The sequence below is a fragment of the Galleria mellonella genome, unplaced genomic scaffold (genome assembly GCF_026898425.1).
Source record: "Galleria mellonella isolate WM207_F2 unplaced genomic scaffold, CSIRO_AGI_GalMel_v1 utg96, whole genome shotgun sequence".
Lineage (NCBI taxonomy): Eukaryota > Metazoa > Arthropoda > Insecta > Lepidoptera > Pyralidae > Galleria > Galleria mellonella.
The window spans coordinates 1,160,457-1,180,789 of NW_026442179.1; the positions used below are offsets into that span (position 1 = coordinate 1,160,457).

Here is a 20,333-nt window from a genome sequence, read left to right on the forward strand (position 1 = left end):
ACCTCTAATTCGGCATTAAACGTTAAATGGCCGAAGTAATTATAAAAAACTTATCATGCAATGACAAAATTATCCCTATTTTATTATTAATTGTCGAGTTAAAAATACATTGATTTTATGCTCTTTGACCTAAATATAGTTAGGGGAAAACAGGAACATAAATATCAATTATTTATTTAAGGCGAATAGACCGCTATAACAGCATGTATGAAAGTTAGACAAATAATAATTAATTAAGTTTACACAAATGCATAATACAAGTGAAAGAAACAGTACTATTGAAAATTACAGTAACATTGTCAACAATGAAGCTACGAAATGGACTAAGCCTAAGTTAGTTACATTACATATATGTAATGTTACTAACTTTCACACATGACTTCGTTCGCGTGACCAGGACAAAAAAATAGCCTATATCCTTCTCCATCCCATATAGTCCGTCTATACGAAATTTCATAGTGATTGGTTGATTACACAGTGTCACTATATATCGTTTTATCTCATTTTTAAACTTTAATTTCGACCCTACAAAGAGATAAATGTCAGAAAATATATTGTTTTAGGTACTTGGTTAATAAATAAATAAATTTAACCATTATTTGTAGCATGACGTGATATACAACTCTTTCTCATTAACCATAATATTCTGTAAATACATTAATTTAATCGCCGCTTAAGTTCCGGCATGGAATAGACCATCCCTTCCTTTCTCGTGGATGTCGTAAAAGGCGATTAAGGGAGGGTCGAGGGATGGGCAGCAGCATCCCTCTTTAAATATCACCAGAAGCCAAACTGCGGTTGCCAACCAATCTGCCAAGTGTAGCAACTAATAACCCCCCCCCCCCCCCCCTCTTGTGGGGGAGGCTATATACAACAGTGAACAATTGATGCAATAGAATTAAGGCAAATTATTATAGCACAAATAATTTATACAAGTGTCAGTAATATTAATAGGCTTTTTTTAATCACATCCAATGACGTATAAAAACTAATTACAGAGTTGACTACACTTATCTAATAGCTATGAAAATAAATATTATACAGCCACAATACAGGAAGTTTATGCATTATTTTCCGCATCTGAGTCAATCTATTGTTGGCAGAGTTCGAAAAAATCCGATTTTTATAATAAATATAAAAAATCTGATTTTTTATATATATCAGATATATATCCCGGCTTAGAAAAAAAAGCGAACTACATTCTGTAAGGGGATTATACGCTTAACAATGTGAAAGAAATTTGTAAAATAAAATAAGTACAAACTATTACTACTAATATTAATATTATTTAAAAAAAAAGCTTTTAACAAGTAACAAAATAATTACTTAGTGTTTATTTGAGAAATATTTTTTAATGAACAATTAAAAAAAACAAGTACCTATTATTATAATAATATTATTATTTATATGAAGTTGCCATTTTGGGAAACAATTTAAATTATTCTGATTTGTAGTTTTTCGTTACGTGTTGCTAGGGTAAAGATTAATCTATAAAATTTTTAGTTCAGAAGATAGGAAAAAAATCAACTGATATTTATCGAGATAAAAATCAATTGATATATATCGTAATAAATATCATGATATATATTCTCTGATATATATCGGCGAACCCTGATTGTTGGTGAACTTTATCTGCGGAAAAACTTTGTTCCTAAGTCGTCTCGGGCCTATCTATTTGAACACCATAATCCTCTGATTACTTTAGTGCGTTGTCGCGTCGGTTATGCTTTAAAGGATATTCATTTTAATCCCTCGTATGCGATATGTGATGCAATTCCTCATATTTCTAAAGTCCTGCGTTGACGACTAATAATAATCATTAGCGTAAAATTGTCTCTATCAAAGTAAATCACATACAATTGCCGAAATGTCTTTACGTTTCGTGATTAGATTCTATTCTCCATGTTCAAAATGTCCCACATCTGCGTAGATCTATTTTGACGAACAACAGAATACCACTAACAGTCCCTAGTCTACTCTGAGTAGGTTTTAATGCTTGCGTAGTTGAGGACAGTCCGTGGTTTACTTTTAGTTAGGTTTTATTTTTTAGATTAGGACCCCTAGAACTCGCGTAAGTACCTTATGCATTAGATTTCTATTTCATATAATTATTGTAATGAAAACAACCCTAGTATCCTGAAACTATCCATCATCTACGTAGGTAAACATAAAGATATGCGCATACCAAAAACATTTTATCCGCACGTACAAAATTTTCTTTTATATTATAAACTAAGCCGCGATCGTGTTTATCGTTTTATTATTGGCCGACACAAGTGTTATACATTTTATATGAAGTGCGTTATAACGTGCAATTTTAGGTATTTTCGATCTTAATTTTGTTAGTTGTAAGTCCACCGAGGAGTTTCTCTCATCGGACTTAAAAGTCTGGACAGACTACACAAACATAAATGGTAATTTTGTCCGTAGAGAAACTGTCTTAATTGCGCAATCCTTTTGATAAAAAAAAATATTTATATAGGTGTGTCAATAAAACTTAATAAAAATATTGAAGAATTGAATTAACAAATCAATTTATTGAACAATTAGACATCACCATAAAATTTTTTTGGTCGTGCCAATTATGCATTTGTTTACATTTTTATTAAGTTCTATAGAAACGGACTATACGTGGTATGTCCAAACTATTAATAGTCCGAAATTATTGTGTCCAGTTTGCAGGTATTGGCGTGTTAGTAGTGGGAGCATGGACCGTAGCGACCAGACATCGTTTCGTGGCGTTGCTACCAACGCCAACGTATCCAGCTATCGCGTACATGCTCGTGTTCGCTGGCGCCCTCGGCGTGCCCATGAGTGGGCTAGGCTGCTGTGGACTGAAGACTGAGAATAGAACCAGTTTACTCTGCGTATGTATTATTCACTACTTTGTCAATAATTATCAGATTTGGCAGAAATAGCTGATAGTGTTCCTATACTTAGATGATGATTAACACTTCATGTTATTTAATAATTCACAATTCTTTGACGAACTCCGTGATACAATAGTAGGCAATGCTTTGCGTGATCGAAGTTCTGAATTCGATCTTAATCTAAACAACTTTTTATTATATTTAAACTAACATTTGTAATTTGTCACTGGTTTTTCTAGATTAATGTAATACAATGAACGCTCTATATAAACAACCTCTCTATAAGAAACATTCTTTATATTTTATTTATTCTACTCAGCTTAGTTAGTAAAAGAAATAAGTAAAAATATTTTCCAGACGGTAAGTATTTTTATACTCCTTTTTCCCTCTATAATCAACTTATCCCAATAAGAATTTTTTTATTGAAAATGGTTCAAATGATTTAGTTATATAGAGCGTTCACTGTATTATGGCTGTTATTTCGATCAAGCGGTATAAAATATTTTCTTAAGGTAGAAAAGTTATTACTAATTATACTATAATTAAGATTTGCATGCGTTGCTATGCATGGAATAAGTTCTTTTTAAACGGACAAAAATGTAAAGATAACGCCAATGGGATAGCAATAAAATATGGTGATGAGAATGAAGTAGTGGTAGTTGGACCATGATAACAAATTTACCAGGAATTAATAAAAAATTAAATCGATCTGACAAAGTATATTGTCAGCATTGGGGTCGCTAGTCCCCATTACTAATAATCCTCTCCCCAAGTCAGGACTCTTGAAGAGTAATTCGTGACTCTTGTAACAGAGATTGCATTGCTACCCTCAGACAAAAGCTAGGGGACTCCAACAAAACGACCACCAATCTATGCTAATATTAAAGAGATTTTTTTTTTTGTTTTTAATAGATAAACTCAAAAACTATTCAATAGATTTCAAAAATGTTTTCATATATAGAAAATTATATTATCTTCGAGTAACATAGATTATTGTTGTTTTTAATAGTTCTATCTATCCGTGCAAAGCCGGGGCAGATGACTAGTACAATATATATGCAATATTGTAAATAATCAGCATGCACTGTGTCGAATAGAGCTAGGCGTGGGCGATAAGCGGAAAAAAGTATACTATTCGTGTCAAATACTTTGGTCGTTGAACTGGCTTCATTATGGCGGTTGTCATAGATTGGAACAATAATTGTTTATCTAATACAATGTAATGTTACATTCTAATTTATGAACTAGTCTTTACTCGTGACTTCGGCTAAGCAGCATCCCCCGTGTGAATCAGTATGTAAAATAACCTATATGGCAAGTTAGGATTTAATATATTCGTGTACTAAATTTCATATAAATTCGTTCAGTACAACTTAGAATGGCAAACAAGCTGACGACCTACCTGATGAAAAGTGGTAACCGTTGCCTATAGACATGAGCAGTACCATGAACATAACAGAGTACACTGTTTCGCCCATGATACCCCCCATGCGCTACCATTCCTGAGGACTCAGGTGTTATTCCTCTGTACCCAGTAAATTCACGCCATATCCCATCCTTCAAACCGAAACACAGCCATGCAAACACAACTGCTTCACGGTTGAAACACGAATGGGACAGAGGTACCCAAGCAATCGACTTTTGTACAAAGTCTCCGTCTGGTAATATATTTAAGACCATAAAAGTAATAACAATTGATATGACCCAATGACATACATACATAAAAAAGAACTTATAAGCGCATTCGTCACGTACATAATTACCGTTGCAATTGATTAGGTGCATATTCGACGATAATACTGACTGACTGATAGATATATGCGTACGATTTAAAAATGTAGCTACTTTATACTTTTTCTAATTATGTTTTAGTCACGAACGTTGTTAAGAAGTTATAAGCGCATTCGTCAAGTACATAATTACCATTGCAATTGATTAGATGCATAGATAGATAGATACTCTTTATTGTTTCCTCCAAAGGATTACAGTAGTAAACTTATTATAAATATAAATAATTACAAGAAATAAGCACAATGAGAAAATAATGGGCGATCTTATCGCTAAGAGCGATCTCTTCCAGGCAACCTTTGGATGCATATTCGACGATAATACTGACTCACTGATCCATATGTGCGTACGATTTAGAAATGTAGCTACTTTATCTAATTATGTTTTAGTCACGAACGTTGTTACCTAGTGGTTCACTTCCCCGACTTTTGTACCAAATTGTTGTGAATACGATAACATCAAAAACAGTGTGTGGAAATCCTTCCTTATCAGTACAATGACGAAGTCGTAATAAATTGTGTCATCACTCCTCAACTCTAGGAAGTCGAAAGAGGGGACTGACGGAACAAAACAATACTACAAGTATAGTATAAGAAAATTTGGCAGTGAATTTACAGGCTACAGAGGAATAACACCTGAGTCCTCAGGAATGGCAACGCATAGAAAGGTATCATGGGAGAAACAATATACTCTGTTATGTCCATGATACTGCTCATGTCTATAGGCGACGGCTACCACTTTCCATCAGGTGGACCGTCAGCTTGTTTGCCATTCTAAGCTGCATAAAAAAAATCATACAGAACTGTATACCGAGTCGCCTGACTGACCTGATAGACTAAATACAGATGTAAACCAAAAACAATAATAGAAATCAATTCCTTCTTTTTTTTGTTGTTACTTGAATAGGAAATTTGAGTTGAAAATATAGTCTCTAATCCTAATATTAGGGGGGAAAGGGATTATTAGTAATGGAGACTGAGAATCCTCTTGCTAGCAATATACCCAACCAGGTCGACCTCCTCGCGGTTCTCCCTGGAAACTATCATGGTTAATTCCTGATGAATTCATCATGATGGGCTAACTGACCTATTTTCATTCTCATCAACCACCCTTCACTGGTGCTCTGCCAGCGTATCCCGTTAGCGCAGGTGGGGTTACCATATCATTTTCACCCATCAAAACAATCCTAATATTATAGATAGACAACCAGTAATAAGATTGATGTTGAGTCATCGCTTAACATCAATGTTATTTTTCCTTAACTGTGTTATCTTTTTGTTTTGTAATCTAAATTGACATAGTGCGGAATTAATGGCCGATGTTTAATAAATTTTGCTTGCATTATAACTTTTAAATATCGATGTGATAATAATTATTAGTATAGACATTGAAGTTTTATTTGTTATCTACAAATATGAAGAATGTCAAATACAAATTAGGTTGACGTTGACTAGGTTGAAACTGACTTTAATGGATCTAACAACAAAATACCTATTAGTTTATTAAAGATTTTTAAATTATTATATTTTTTATTACAATTACATTTTTTCTTTATTTTTTACTTCGTTACGGTATTAATATACAAGAGCCTTATACCTTTATTTTTTATACTTAGATAAATAATCTTCCTAAAATATAATCATAATCACTTGTGAACAAAAACTTATTTTTACAGACGTACGTAGGTTCTTACCTGTTCTTACATCCTTATAATTCTAAACTCCTTTGTAAAATATCATTCTTCTGTTTGAAAAGAGAATATGCCGAATTTCTTGGCGGTTCTTATTAATAAAAAAAAAGAAAGATTAAATTGTCTTATAAACAAATTTATTTAAATAATGATAATGCTTATCTTCACGAGTAAAATTTACATACGTAATATGTACGCATTATTTGCCTACTTATACCAATTGTTTGTTCATCAATCCGTCACGCAATCTAAATATCTTCTTTCTCTTCTTAGCAATGTTTTTGTAACAAGTACAAATAATTTAAGAAATTATATATTCCCACATATTATGATTATTATATAGCCAATGCTGTGTGCATCTTTAACTGGTGTGCATATATGTCTTACCATGTTCGTATTTAGTGTTGTATTCTAACCATTGGTGACACTATCGATGTACTAGTAAATAAATAACTAAATAAAGAAATACAGCAAATCCCAAGAATAGATATTAACTAATAGTGTTGCTAAGGGGGGGGGGGAAAGGGATTGTTAGCAATGGAGTATGACAGCCCCATTGCTAGCAATATGCCCTGTTAGGTCGACCTCCACGTGGTTCCCCCTGAAAACCATCGTCAACGATTCTTGTTGAATTCGTCACGATGGGCTAACTGACCTGCTTCATCCTCACCTATCATCTCTCACTGGTGCCCCGCCGGTGTATACCGATGGCGCGGGTGGGGTTACCATTCCATTATCACCCATACAAAAAAAATTGTGTCGCTACATAAAGTGTAATAAAAGCCTATATAGTAGGTGTGGCCAACAGGTCGATCGTGACTATTAGTCCAGTCAATCGTAGCAAGGCAAAAAATATATTTTGCTAATTTAACGGAAGATAAGACTAATATAAATAAGTAGTTACTAAGAATAATTTTCAGTTTTATGTTTTCCCTTTTAATAAAATAAAAAAACACTACAAAATGCTACATAATTGTGTACTTAACTATGCTGTTTCATTTGAGATTTTAAGAAGTATATAATTGGTAGATCGCACAGGGTTTCGTCAGTAAACAGTAGATCTTGGATCTTGTCAAGTTGGTCCTCCCTATTATATAGGACATTATTTTAACAAAGGAATGAGTTTAACTGCTATTATACAGACGACACCACTATAATAGATAGGTTATTGTTTTTTTTCTTTCATCCTTAGATATTCAATTTCGTGTATAATATAGTATATGTTATATATGTGTAAGTATATTTGATATTTATATATATTTATTCGTTTATATATATAATTTTAGTATGTACGTATATCAATAATTACTAAGTACCGCATTCGAGTATTTTGACACTTCCCTATGGTTGACTGGGAGAGAATGCTTTTAGCATTAAGTCCGCCATGTACACATATATGTACTAATGAATAAATAAATAAATATGTATATATATTTTTTTTTATTTCAGTACACGTACTTCCTGTTGATAACGTTCATACTGGAGGCGGGTGCGGGCGGTCTGGCGTACTACTACGAGGTCGCTGTGGAAGACGAGTTGCGGGCGGAACTCAACAATACGTTCTTGTCAAACTACGCGCTCGACACCACCATATCTAATGCTGTTGATCGCATGCAGACGGAGGTTCGGAATAATTTACTATTCAACCAAATCATGTTTATTTTTTTGCTAGACAGTAAAGTAAGATGTTACATATTCGAGTAAGTACATAACATGCAGCATCCTGTATAGGTATGCAAATATTGAATTATATTTAGTGTCAACACTACATTAATTATTATATTACAATTATAACGTACTAGAATTATTTTACCATTACTATTGCCTTTCTCTAGTGCCAATAACTGCTTTACTTTTTTTAATGGGTGAAAATAAAACTAGTGACCCCGCCTGGGCTATCGGTATACACTGGCGGGGACTAGTGTGGTCAGTTGGCCTATTTTGACGGATTCAATGATTATTAATCACAATGGTTTCCAGAGAGGACCGCATGGAAGTCGACCTGATAAGTTATATTGCCAGCAATGAGGCAGACTCCATTGTTAGTGTTCTAGCTGTATTTTGCTTTTATTTATAATATTTTAAATTTTATGAAATAAAAGACTTGTTGACAGCTAGAAAAAGAATAAGTTTATTATTTTAATTAATTTCAAATTATTATAAATACCAAAAAGTTTTCATGTGTTAACACTATTACTAATAATCCCTATCGCCACCACTAATTCCAACTTTTTTTTGGGTGAAAACGAAAAATAGTAACCCCGCCTCCGCTATCGATATACGTTGGCAGGCTACCAGTGAATGATGGTAGGTGAAGATGGAACTAGGTCAGTTAGCCCATCGTGATGAATTCAAAAATTAACTATGACAGTTTTCAGAGGAAACCACGTGGAGGTTGTTCTGATAATAAGATATATTGCCAGTGATGAAGCTATTAAAACTCCATTACAATCGGTTATAGTATCCTACATTTACGATAAGTTATAACTCCAGACTCACGAATATATATGTAGGTATTAAAGAGGAAAGTCAGGTGGACTAGGGCTTATTTGGATAAAAAAGTCCATGCTAAAGATTATTTACTAAATGCGCCTAAATAATATAAAATTGACGATTACGACGAAAGGCCTTTATTTCTACATATAGAAATTAGAAAATTTCTTTAAAATACATAGTATTTCTATGTATAGATTAAATATACCTACCTACCTACGTACATCAAATGACTCATCGCATTGGATGATATAAGTACTTACCTACATCTGTATAAACAACTTCTATAAATTAATACGTCGATTGTATTCATATTAATAATACTCGGATAATCATCCTTGACCTTGTTATAAGACAAATGTACTCTTTAATGTAATCGTTTGAACTTCACCGTATACTCGTATACCTGTTTGTGTCAAAATAGAAATGGCTAAACGTGATGTTTTCCCAAGAGACTACAGCATGGGGTTCTTCAAAAGGGGGGTAAAGAGGTTTCTTTAGGGTCGGCAATGCACGCGTAATACCTCTGGTATTGCAGATGTTCATAGGCTACGGTAACCACTTACCATCAGGTGGGCCGTATGCTTGTTTGCCACCTCAGTGGTATAAAAAAAAAATTTTGCGATATGGTGGATACGTTCATTGTTACATCTACGTAAGCAAAAATCATTGTCTATACAATATTGAATTTTTTTATCAATACTCTACATGTATAAAATATACATATATAATGCTTTTTTTAATGGATGATAAATAATAAAAAAAATAGGTGAAAATGTAAAGGCAGGTCAGTTAGACTATTGTCATGAATACATCTGGAGTTCAGCACGATGGTTTCCAAGAGGGACTACGGGGAGATTTTTTTATGCCACTTAGGGGGCAAACAAGCATACGGCATACCTGATGGTCATTTCTGTAGCCTATGAACGTCTGTAATACCAGGAGTATTACGTGCGCATTGCTAACCCTGACAAAACCTCTTTACTCCCCTTTTTAAGAAACCCATGCTGTAGTCTCTTGGGAAAACCGGAGATCGACCTGACAAGGTGTATTATTAGGAATGGGACTGAGAATCTGCATTATTAACAAAGTCATGTCATTACAGGTCCTGCTTAAAGCGATAACATTTATAATACCATTATATCTATGATGTTGTATAGCTATCGGATAATATAATAATATATTAGCAAGGATTCCTTATTGACTCAAGATTTGATATTTCAGTTCAAATGCTGCGGCGCTGTTCGTTATCAGGACTGGAGGCGGAGCGCGTGGCACGAGCACGACCCGCGGCTGCTGGTGCCGGACTCCTGCTGCAAAACTGTCACCAACCGCTGCGGCGTCAGGGATCACCCCTCGAACATCTACCACAACGTTAGTAGCGCTAACATACATAAAATTGCCATCGAAACTACCTTCGATATTTACAGAGCGATATCTTTTCTATACAGCTTGTTACAGCTGCTTAAAGGGAAGTTCTAATGGGAAGTGAGACCCGCAGATATTCACAGAATACACTGTAATGACATGTAATGGTACCTCTCAAAAGCTGTTATTCTTGAAAACTAAAGTGTACTTTGTATCTTGTAATTTCACTGCCATATCCCACCCTTCAAACTGACGTAGCCATGCAAAAGATTCAGCAGCAGAAATACTAGAAAGACATAAATGCCTATACAAACGACTATTATATAATATCATACTCTAGTGTATATAGAACCGATTCTATTTTAAGCATAGAATAGAATATCGTAACTTTCCATACACAAATAACTTGGTTCTAGACTTTTAACTTCTTCCTTAGATTTACATACTTTATACATTTAGTTCACTCTGTGAATACAATTGGTCAATGTCAGTTTATTTATCGACCATATAACAAAAAAATTTTTGGTACAAAAGGCGGATTTAATGCTATATAGCATTCTCTCCCAGTTAACCTTTGGCAAAACAGAAATTTAATTATACTGTGAAATAAAGTAAAAATTATTGTAGTTAAACAGTTACAGACGTATTATATTGACTCACAAATTATACAACACATACAATGGAGAACTACTGCACATTATGGACACATAAATATATTTACATGTATACATTAAACAAATACTACTTACATATAGAAATATATATCATAAAAACATACATAAAAATATAAATATGCAAACATACGAGTACAAGATTGATAGAGATTAAATGTCAATCTAGTTATTATTTATTTACTACCTAACTTTTTAATTAAAAATACATATATTCTTTCTTCCAGGGCTGCATACGGCAGTTTACCAATCACATTCGAGACCACCTAATAATTCTGGCGGCGGTCGGCGTCGGAATGTCGGTCATACCGATCTTCGGATTCCTCTTCTCTTGCGTGCTCTACGTTAAAATAAAACACGTTATAGACTGACCTCGGCCTAAGCCGTCGGCCAGCAAGAACCGGAAAGTGTTCGATAAATCAGCCTCGGCCGGCGACTTGACGAAGTACCAAGGTCGAGTCAGCTCTCAGAGAAGAATGGAAAGTTCTCGAACGAAGCGGAGCACGAAGCGGCCCCCATGTCCGCTGCACCCCTCGTCAGAAAAAGGCGGCAACGTGCCTATATCCACTATCAGCGATAATGTTAGCATTTAGATTGTAGTTTTTTTTTTTTTATTTATTTTTTTCACATAACCACACCGAACTAAGGCGTTAAAACTAGAACACCTAGGATCGAGCATTTTCGAAAAATTCTTTTCTTAACTTGGACCGACCGAGAATCGAACACTGTGCAACGAAGATTATCAGTTGCTGACAGTATATTTTTAGAGTTCCGTAGCCAATGACATACTGAATCTTTATAATGTTTATATCACTGTTTATTAATCTAGATATGCCAAAAATCGTCTTTTACAGCTCACTTTCGGTATTCGTTGTATTTTGGAGAAAGGTAATATAAAATAGTGATCTTAAAGGTTAAAAAACAATTTCATTTCAGTGAAATTATGCATCAAATATTCAGTTAATAGAGTATTATACTAAATTCCCGATTTTCGAGATATATCAGATTTCGTTACTACAATAGTAAAATATTTTCTTTTTTAGTAATGCAAGAACTAAGTTTTATATCTTAAACAATTGCTACGGAACCCTATAAGAATATTAATGCGTATTCTGCAAACCCTTGGCCAGTTTTTACAGATAAGTTTTTGTGCAATATAAAACAAAACTTCCTTTTTTTTTTAACTCTAATTTTTCCAATATTGCAGTATAATAATTAACATTTCATTTCATGTGTTCATTTAATGTTACATAACGGTATAGAATTTAAAGAGCGTTCATGTCTAGCCAGTAGCTAATTAGGTGTTAAACGTGACCGAATTTATATCAAAATGTATCTAAGTCATACGCTCGAATAATTATGTTAGATGAGAATTGTTATATGTGTATTTTAAGATGGTGCTATATTTGTTATAGATACCTTAGGCCGTTGTGTACTTAACACGGTAGAAACATCGAAGAAATAAAATAAACTCACATACCTACTGTAAAATAACTGTCCCACTCACAAAGTGGTTACACACTAAACAATAACAGTAAAATATAAATAAAATAATATTTTCTCAAACATGCTTGGAAATGTGTGCATTATTTTGACAATCTTCAATCGAGATAAATCAAAATTGCCGTACCGGCCAGATACATGCGGGCAGCGGCCGGCAAATGTATGAAAATCCATAACTGTCGTGTTTTGCAGCTAGATAAATTACTATGTAAACTCATATCTGTCCTATAATTTAAAAATGGAATGACCTTTTACTTCGAAACATGGCTACCAAGGAGGTAACTAATAAAAGTTTTTATTTAAATTTCGAACTGGCTTGCAAATAGAAAGCTGTTTATTAAAAAAAAAACAAAGGAACATTATGGCGCGTGAAAAATTATTATTGTTCGTTATTCGTCATTGAATTTAAAAAGTAAAATTGTGTTTTTGATTTCCGCGCATTGTTTGAGAAAAGTACTATACAAGCCTTGGCCACAACTAGGCAATGCCTCAGTTGCTGGCCGCTGCAGTAATGTACTAATAAAAATATTATTAATATATTCTCTAAAATAATATACGTTATCTATTCTACTCCACGTCATTATTTTTTATTTTTTTATTCGGTAAAAGTCACCATAAGGATCGAAGTAAATAATGTCCCAAAGTTGACCAGGCTGTGACAAGGAAAAACATATTTCAATAATAATGCTAAAGAATGAATAAATAATGAAAAACATATTTCAATAATATTGTTAAAAATAAAAAAGTATTTTGTCCTATTTCTTCTTTTTTTACACTAAACACACTTTTTTTCACTGTGCAAAACTTTCGTAATCCACAGAGTATCCACCGCCATGGCACACTTATTTTCGTCTAATAACATTTTACTTTAAACACAATTCACTTTATTATGACATATCGATCGCTTGCACTATTTGTAAAACATAAAACGAAATTATAAAAATTATTATTGTAACAATTTTTTTGTATTTATCATTTGAATTCAATTCATAAATATTCAAAAATTGCTTTTTTTTTTTGTTTTAAATGTTCTATGTATAAATAATAAATCTAATAAAACTGTATTTTATATGCCACCATGTCAGCTGTAATCATCAAATAAATGTATAGGTATTGATTTTAATCTATCGTAGTACACTAATACGTGTTTAACAAACTATACCTAAGTTGTATTGTGCCTTACTAATAAGTAAGTAATAGATAAGTAATATTTGCAAACATTATGGATCCGGGATTCCGTACTATTGAGTCATTTAATTATAATTTATAAATGTAAAATAGCGGCATAGCTCATATATTTTTTTTTATTTTATTTTGTACTTATAATAATGTAATACTATTTTATATTAATTACTAATTGCCCAAAATAAGTTGTATAATATCTTACCACCTGATGTACTTACAATCTAGGTTTATTTATTTATTCACTCTATTCCACTAGTTTAATAATAATAGAAAAAAATATACAATTCACTAATGAATTACAAAAGGCCGGCTTATTGTTAAAGTTATTAATAAATAATTTCACAGTGTGTACATACTTATACAATATGAGTATACAGGGAAATAATGCAAATTTCTTTTTAAACAATCACAATAAATTACTAGTCAATTGTCATCATAATTATTGATGACGTAATTTTATTATTTATACACTAGAATGATAATGCCTACGCATGGGAACTCATTGGAAATATAACAATAATGAATTATAGAAATTAAATACTCATATAACCATCTTACTATTTAGCTACATTTGTATTATGTAGTTATATCAAACTAATGTACTTCCGATTTCTACTTATTTAAAAAACGACCACAGGCACAAAGGCACAGATTTATACTGATTTAGAAAAGGATCATAAGGGTATTTAAGTTTGAATAATGAGATAATTCTAATACCTACTCAATAAGTCCCATTCTACCCATTCTTTAATCACTGGAAATTCACACTGCTATATAATACCAACGCTTTTGACTATATGCAATAGCAAATATGTAGAAGGCCAAGTACAAACGCTTACAGTTCTGCATCCTCGCATATATCTGTTGTCTATACTATTAAAAAGAAAAAAAATTGATTTTGTAATGGATAAACTCAAAAATACTTAACCAATTTTAAAAATTCTTTCACCTGTAGAAAGCTACATTGACAACGAGTAACATGCCTATATTTTATTATAAAAAAAAAACATGCGAAGCAAAGCAGATAAGTAGGTTCATCTATAATTATAATATTCTAACTAGAATAATAAGTTTCAAATTAAGTTACAATTTTTTTTTTATTATTATTAATAATTTAAAAACACTAGTATAGTACGGAATCTCATAGATAGGTACTAGTATATTGTTCGATTGTTTTACACATCGTTGTTTGTCTATATTATTCTACTTAAAACCAAAAAATGTTTTTTCATAAATTATTTTTACGGGTACTATGTTTTAATTTTTAATTTAATAATCATAATCTAAGTTAATTATATATTGAGGTCGATTCTGAAGCGCCATTTCTCTAAATCTATCTCTACGATTAGAATTTCAATTTGATAATATAGCGAAATCTTTATAATAAGGACCAATGTGAACTAAATCTCTAATAGATTTTAACTCAAAAATATTGTAATTTTAATTTATAATGGTCCTTAAAATAGTAATCTCGCGAAATTAACAAACTAAAATATTATATAGAGATAGATTTAGAAAAATTGTGCCTCAGAATCGACCCTAATATTTCTTTTCAGTTATTTTACTGTGGTGTACAGAAGGTTACAACCGTATAATAGATTGCCTACTCCCAAACGAGCGTTTATCAATGACAATTACAATATGGAGCTCTGAATTATTTTTTGTTCATATAAATCTGCTCCTGGTTCATCTTGCAAACAGTTTGCGATAGACAAACATTGCTACATATTTGCTGTCAATCTTCTATTTTCACATATATTGACTACACCAATAGTAAATATTGGTGCTGTCTCTGCAGAGTGTTTAAAAAGTTGCACTTGTTTAAAAAAAAGAGAATTAAAAATGTTATTATAAATTGGCTAATTCTATCTTTTTGTAACTTTGTGTTTTTGTTAAATAATAAATTTTTATTTTATCTATTGCCGGTTGATCACTATTAGCAAATAATGCATTGACATTGACATATAAAATGTACGTAACCAATCTAGCGATTAAGAAAAATCGTGTTACACAATATCATTATTTTTAACAGTTAGCAAATGATTTAATTGTTAATTTAAATGTAATTAGATTGCGGCGTCGACTGCCGTTGACACTCATCTGCGAGAGATACATCTACATAAATATTATGTAGGTATTTAAATTAATAGATGATTTCTTCTATTTCAAATAATAATTCTTCCACTGAATAACTTAAAAGGGATATAATGTGGCTAACATAAATCTATTGAGTTATTTTATTTCTTTTTCCCAATCAGTTTGAATAAAAATGTAAACATTAAGAGCCTGCATCAACCCACGCTAGTCTATGGAAAATCACCATGGGTACTTTTTACTTACATATTACCCTTAAAACGGGGTATATATAACTAATTATGAACATTAAAAATATATACCTACTTAATTATTTACCAGTAAGAGAATTTTTTTATATAAATGTACCTTTATTAACATTGTATTGACACAATCTTACGTACGGTTGTATTCTTCAAAGAAATGTAACATTTTAATTCGAATATTGTAAACGTGATCATCATATTTTAATATTCTTGTTATTTAATACAGTTTAATTCAAAATCTTGTGCGTTTTTTTCCCTCTGTTTTGGCCTCTGCTTACGCTTACTTGCCAGTGTCTTTGTTAAATGCTTCAATTTAGAAAACTTTATATTATCCAACAATTTTTCCATATATTACCTGACTACTATATGTTCAACCGACTTCAAAAAGAAAGATATTCTAAATTCGGTCGTATTTATTTCTTTTTGTATGTTTGTTACCTCATAACTCCGTCACTTTTTGTGATCATCGATGTGATCGTCACACCGAATTGGTTTTTTTTGATCTGAAAAGATACAGATTGATCTCATTGAAATTTTATCAAAATCAGTGCAGCAGTTTAATAGATCAATTGGTTCTATCACAATTGAAGACAGTTTATTTTATGGGACACAATCTTTAATTATTAAAGTAAATGGTTAACAAAGAAATTTAAATTATTTACCAACTCGACTCCACGCTTGGCAAGCCAATTCACCTGCCAAGCGTGACAACTACTGACAAAGCCCTCTAAGGGAGAGACTTATTTTCAATAGTGGACAATTATTAATAAAAGGCTGATATGACGATGATGGATAAATTCCCTGTTAGTGATAAGCAGTTCGATGATAGGTAAAAGGCCACGTACCATATTAAGCAAACAGCCAATTACTACAGAAACTCCGAGGTAACTAAATGAAAAGCTATTAGGTACATAGGTAACAGTTCCAGAGCTCGTACATGCTTTAAAAAAACAAATCCCTACATATACAATTAAATGTGTAAACATAAACCAGAGATTTTAATACTAAATAACAATGGGTACATTTTTTTGTATTAATGGGTGATAATGGAATGGTAACCCCGCACGCGCCATCGGTATACACCGGCGGGGCACCAGTGAAGGATGATAGATGAGGATGAAGCAGATCTGTTAGCCCATTGTGACGAATTCAACAAGAATTGTTCACGATAGTTTCCAGGGGGAACCACGTGGAGGTCGACCTGATAGAGTGTATTGCTAGCAATGGGTTCATTAGACCCTATTACTAACAATTCCTTTCCCCTTGTTTTAATGTGTACCTACCTACTGCTCGAAATCATAGCGGACGTTGTATATTTATAGAAGTCATAAAGAATTGTAATTGTAGTTATTATAGGTACAAATTAACATACAAAACACGAAATTATGTTAATGTTTAAAAAAAATAATGTAAACAGACGTCACGCCCTAAGCCGGGTACCGGGCCCTCCCCTGCTAAAAGTTTTATAAGCCTATAGCATTGTTGTTACATTTTCAATTTTCATGTGTTCGAGTCACTGACTGTTATGGGTAAACCCGTGATACAGTTTTAATCTTTTATTCACACTAATCCAAACATAAACACTAAACACATATGTACGTCAGCATTTTTTGTCCACATTAATACAACCACCATCGTAACTTCGAACATGTACTTAAATTAAACGTTTTTATTAACAAAAAATCTGATAAAATTACTTCCTTTGTGATTATTCAGATAAAAGGTGTTTTTCTTTCTTATAATATATACTTTCCGCTCATAATTGACCTTTACATATAATCACAATTATAAGAACAGTATTCGAAAGATGAAAGATCACCGAAGATAAAAACAAAGCACATAGTTAAAAACATGAGGAATGAGCTGCAAGTTCGTTTCAAGACTGCAGTGAACAAAATTAAGCTCACCATACGATCGCCTACAATAACAGATAGCATTGCCAGAAGAAAAAACTATACTCTCCTATATTAAGCAAAAGGTTTGTGTGGTGTCTTTCTTGTGTCTTAAACAACCCTTTTTATTTTTAAACTATAATGACCAGTATTATATTATCTATGATAATAACTGAACGTGTACATATTTTAAATACAAAATCGAGACTTAATACGATGAAAAAACCTTTATAGGTAATAGGTATCTGATTCTTTATTGCCGACGTTTCGACGTGGATCACACCACGTCGTGACCACGACATGGCGCAATTTACCTATAGACTTTTTTCTTTATACTATTTACCTGTAATGATTTTTCATCGCGTTATCCCAATAGTGTATTTAAAATATGTGTAAACAACGCGAAAGTTTAAAATTAACTATTGTGTACATATTTGTTATTTAGCAAATAAGGTAGGTGGGGGAAAGGGATTGTTAGTATTGGGGATTAGCAACCCCATCGCTAGCAATAAACCCTATCAGGTCGACCTCCTCGCGGTCCAGCGCAGGCGGGGCTACGATTTCATTATCATCCATTAAAAAAAAAATAAGGTAGGTACGTACAATATAAATAAGGCAACAGGAAAGATTTATCTATGATACTTCTATGGAGGTATATATCACTAGCGTGCAATTCCATTTCATCGTTTAAGTATAACGTTTTTACAAAGTGCCTAATTACATCTAGGTATGATATTAATAGAATGTAATATATTATTATTCTTACTACACAGCCATACATAGATGAAGACTTATCCTACGGGACGTAGCAGGGTTATTTTATTCGTCAAAATAGAGTACATAGATGATTGCATCCCATGTCAATCACGATTCAACTAAAAATACAAAAATTTTTCAACATTATCATTATTCGTCATTATCATTATCAGCCATTATTTGTCCACTGCTGAACATAGGCTTCCCCAATAAGCTGCCATAAGAAACTGTCCTGAGTCACCTAATAATTTTATACCTAGATATAATTGTATTAGGTAAAAACCGTTGTTACCAATTTTATTTGAATTGGTTTTTCATATTACTTACATACTTTTAGAGTACGTGCGACTAATTATGTTATCATTAAATTATTAATAATCAGAACAGTTTAGTTTCCCACATCGAATTTATTACCTCATTGGTAAATTGGAACGTTACTTAAATACCTATTAAAATAAATAAAATCTACGAGTAATCGCAAACTACAAGCCCACACTACATTATAAGTGTCTTCAAATCGTTCAAAATTACCAATCTAATGTATTTTTAATTCCCTGCCTATTAAATATTATTATAATATTTATTCACTTATTTCAAACACATCAGTCGTTTCTTGGACAGCGTAATCTAAAGACCTAAAAATGCAGTATTTTGTAAAAACATTTATTGTAATTTTACCCATATTATTCAGAACAGTGATATCAAATGTGAATGATTATTTATACAGTGATCAATATTTGTGGTTCACAAATCCTTATTTAAGGTATTTAAGTTTGGAGCCAAGAGATGGAATCAAGCCAACAGCTTCGTCGTCGAACTTAGTGCTACAACATGATGAGATTATGATAACACCGTATCTACAGCCTTATGATTTACAAGGATTACATACATTTTCTAACTTGAATTTAAATCATCATCATCAAGTCACACAAGATCCACATCCACCGCAAGTCGTGGTCGAACCACAAAGTTTAAAGCGTCCATTCCATACAGAAGGCTTTTATGGACCTAATAATTTAATATATAATATTTTAACGGGCGGCAGTTTTAAAGACTTTAGCAAGAAAACCATTACTGCTAAGTCTCAAGTGGATGCTTTGGAACCAGATAGCCAAAATAAAATTACTGCAAGACAAGAAGGTAGGCCTTTTGATCAGGTAGAGCACTACTACTTCTATGGCTTAATTCCTAATTTGATAATGGGTATTGAGAAACTTGACGGCATTTTTAATGACTTTATCAAGAAAGTCGTTACTGGTAAACACTCAGTGGATGTTTTGAAACCCTATAATCAAGATCAAATCACGATAAATCAGGAAGATAAACCCTTTGATCAGATAAACCACAATAACGTCCATGGTTTAGTCTCTACTAAGACAACGGGCGTTGAAGAACTTGACGGCAGATTTAAGGACTTTATTAAGGAAATCGCTACTGTAAAGCCTCCCATGAATGGTTCAGAGTCTCACGGCCAAAATCAAAACAGTACTAGTCAAGAGGTTAAACCCTTTGATCAGGTACAGCATAATTACATCCATGACCTAGTACCCGTTACGATAACTGATATTGAGAAACTTGGTGGCAACTTTCAGGGCTTTATCAAGGAAGTCACTAGCGTTAATCCCCCGATAGATGATTCAGAATCTCATAGTCATGATCAAAGTACTACTAGTGAAGAAGTTGAATCCTATGAACAAATAAGGAATAATTACGTCCATGACTCGGTACCTAATATAATGACAAACATTGATAAATTTGAAGGCAACTTTACGGATTTT

The 20,333-nt window shown here is 32.6% G+C and overlaps 1 protein-coding gene across 9 annotated transcripts in view; it reads left to right on the plus strand.

Moving 5' to 3' along the window:
* LOC113509169 (CD151 antigen) overlaps positions 1-12,837 on the plus strand; it is a 240,211-nt gene extending 227,374 nt beyond the window's left edge. For all 9 annotated transcript variants that reach the window (XM_052902805.1, XM_052902807.1, XM_052902809.1 and 6 more), the window contains 4 exons: positions 2,676-2,867; positions 7,798-7,971; positions 10,066-10,215; positions 11,108-12,837. In XM_052902805.1, the coding sequence (XP_052758765.1) occupies positions 2,676-2,867; positions 7,798-7,971; positions 10,066-10,215; positions 11,108-11,251 (660 nt within the window). In that variant the 3' untranslated portion in view covers positions 11,252-12,837. The remainder of the gene's footprint in view (positions 1-2,675; positions 2,868-7,797; positions 7,972-10,065; positions 10,216-11,107) is intronic.
* The last annotated feature ends 7,496 nt before the right edge of the window (positions 12,838-20,333 follow it).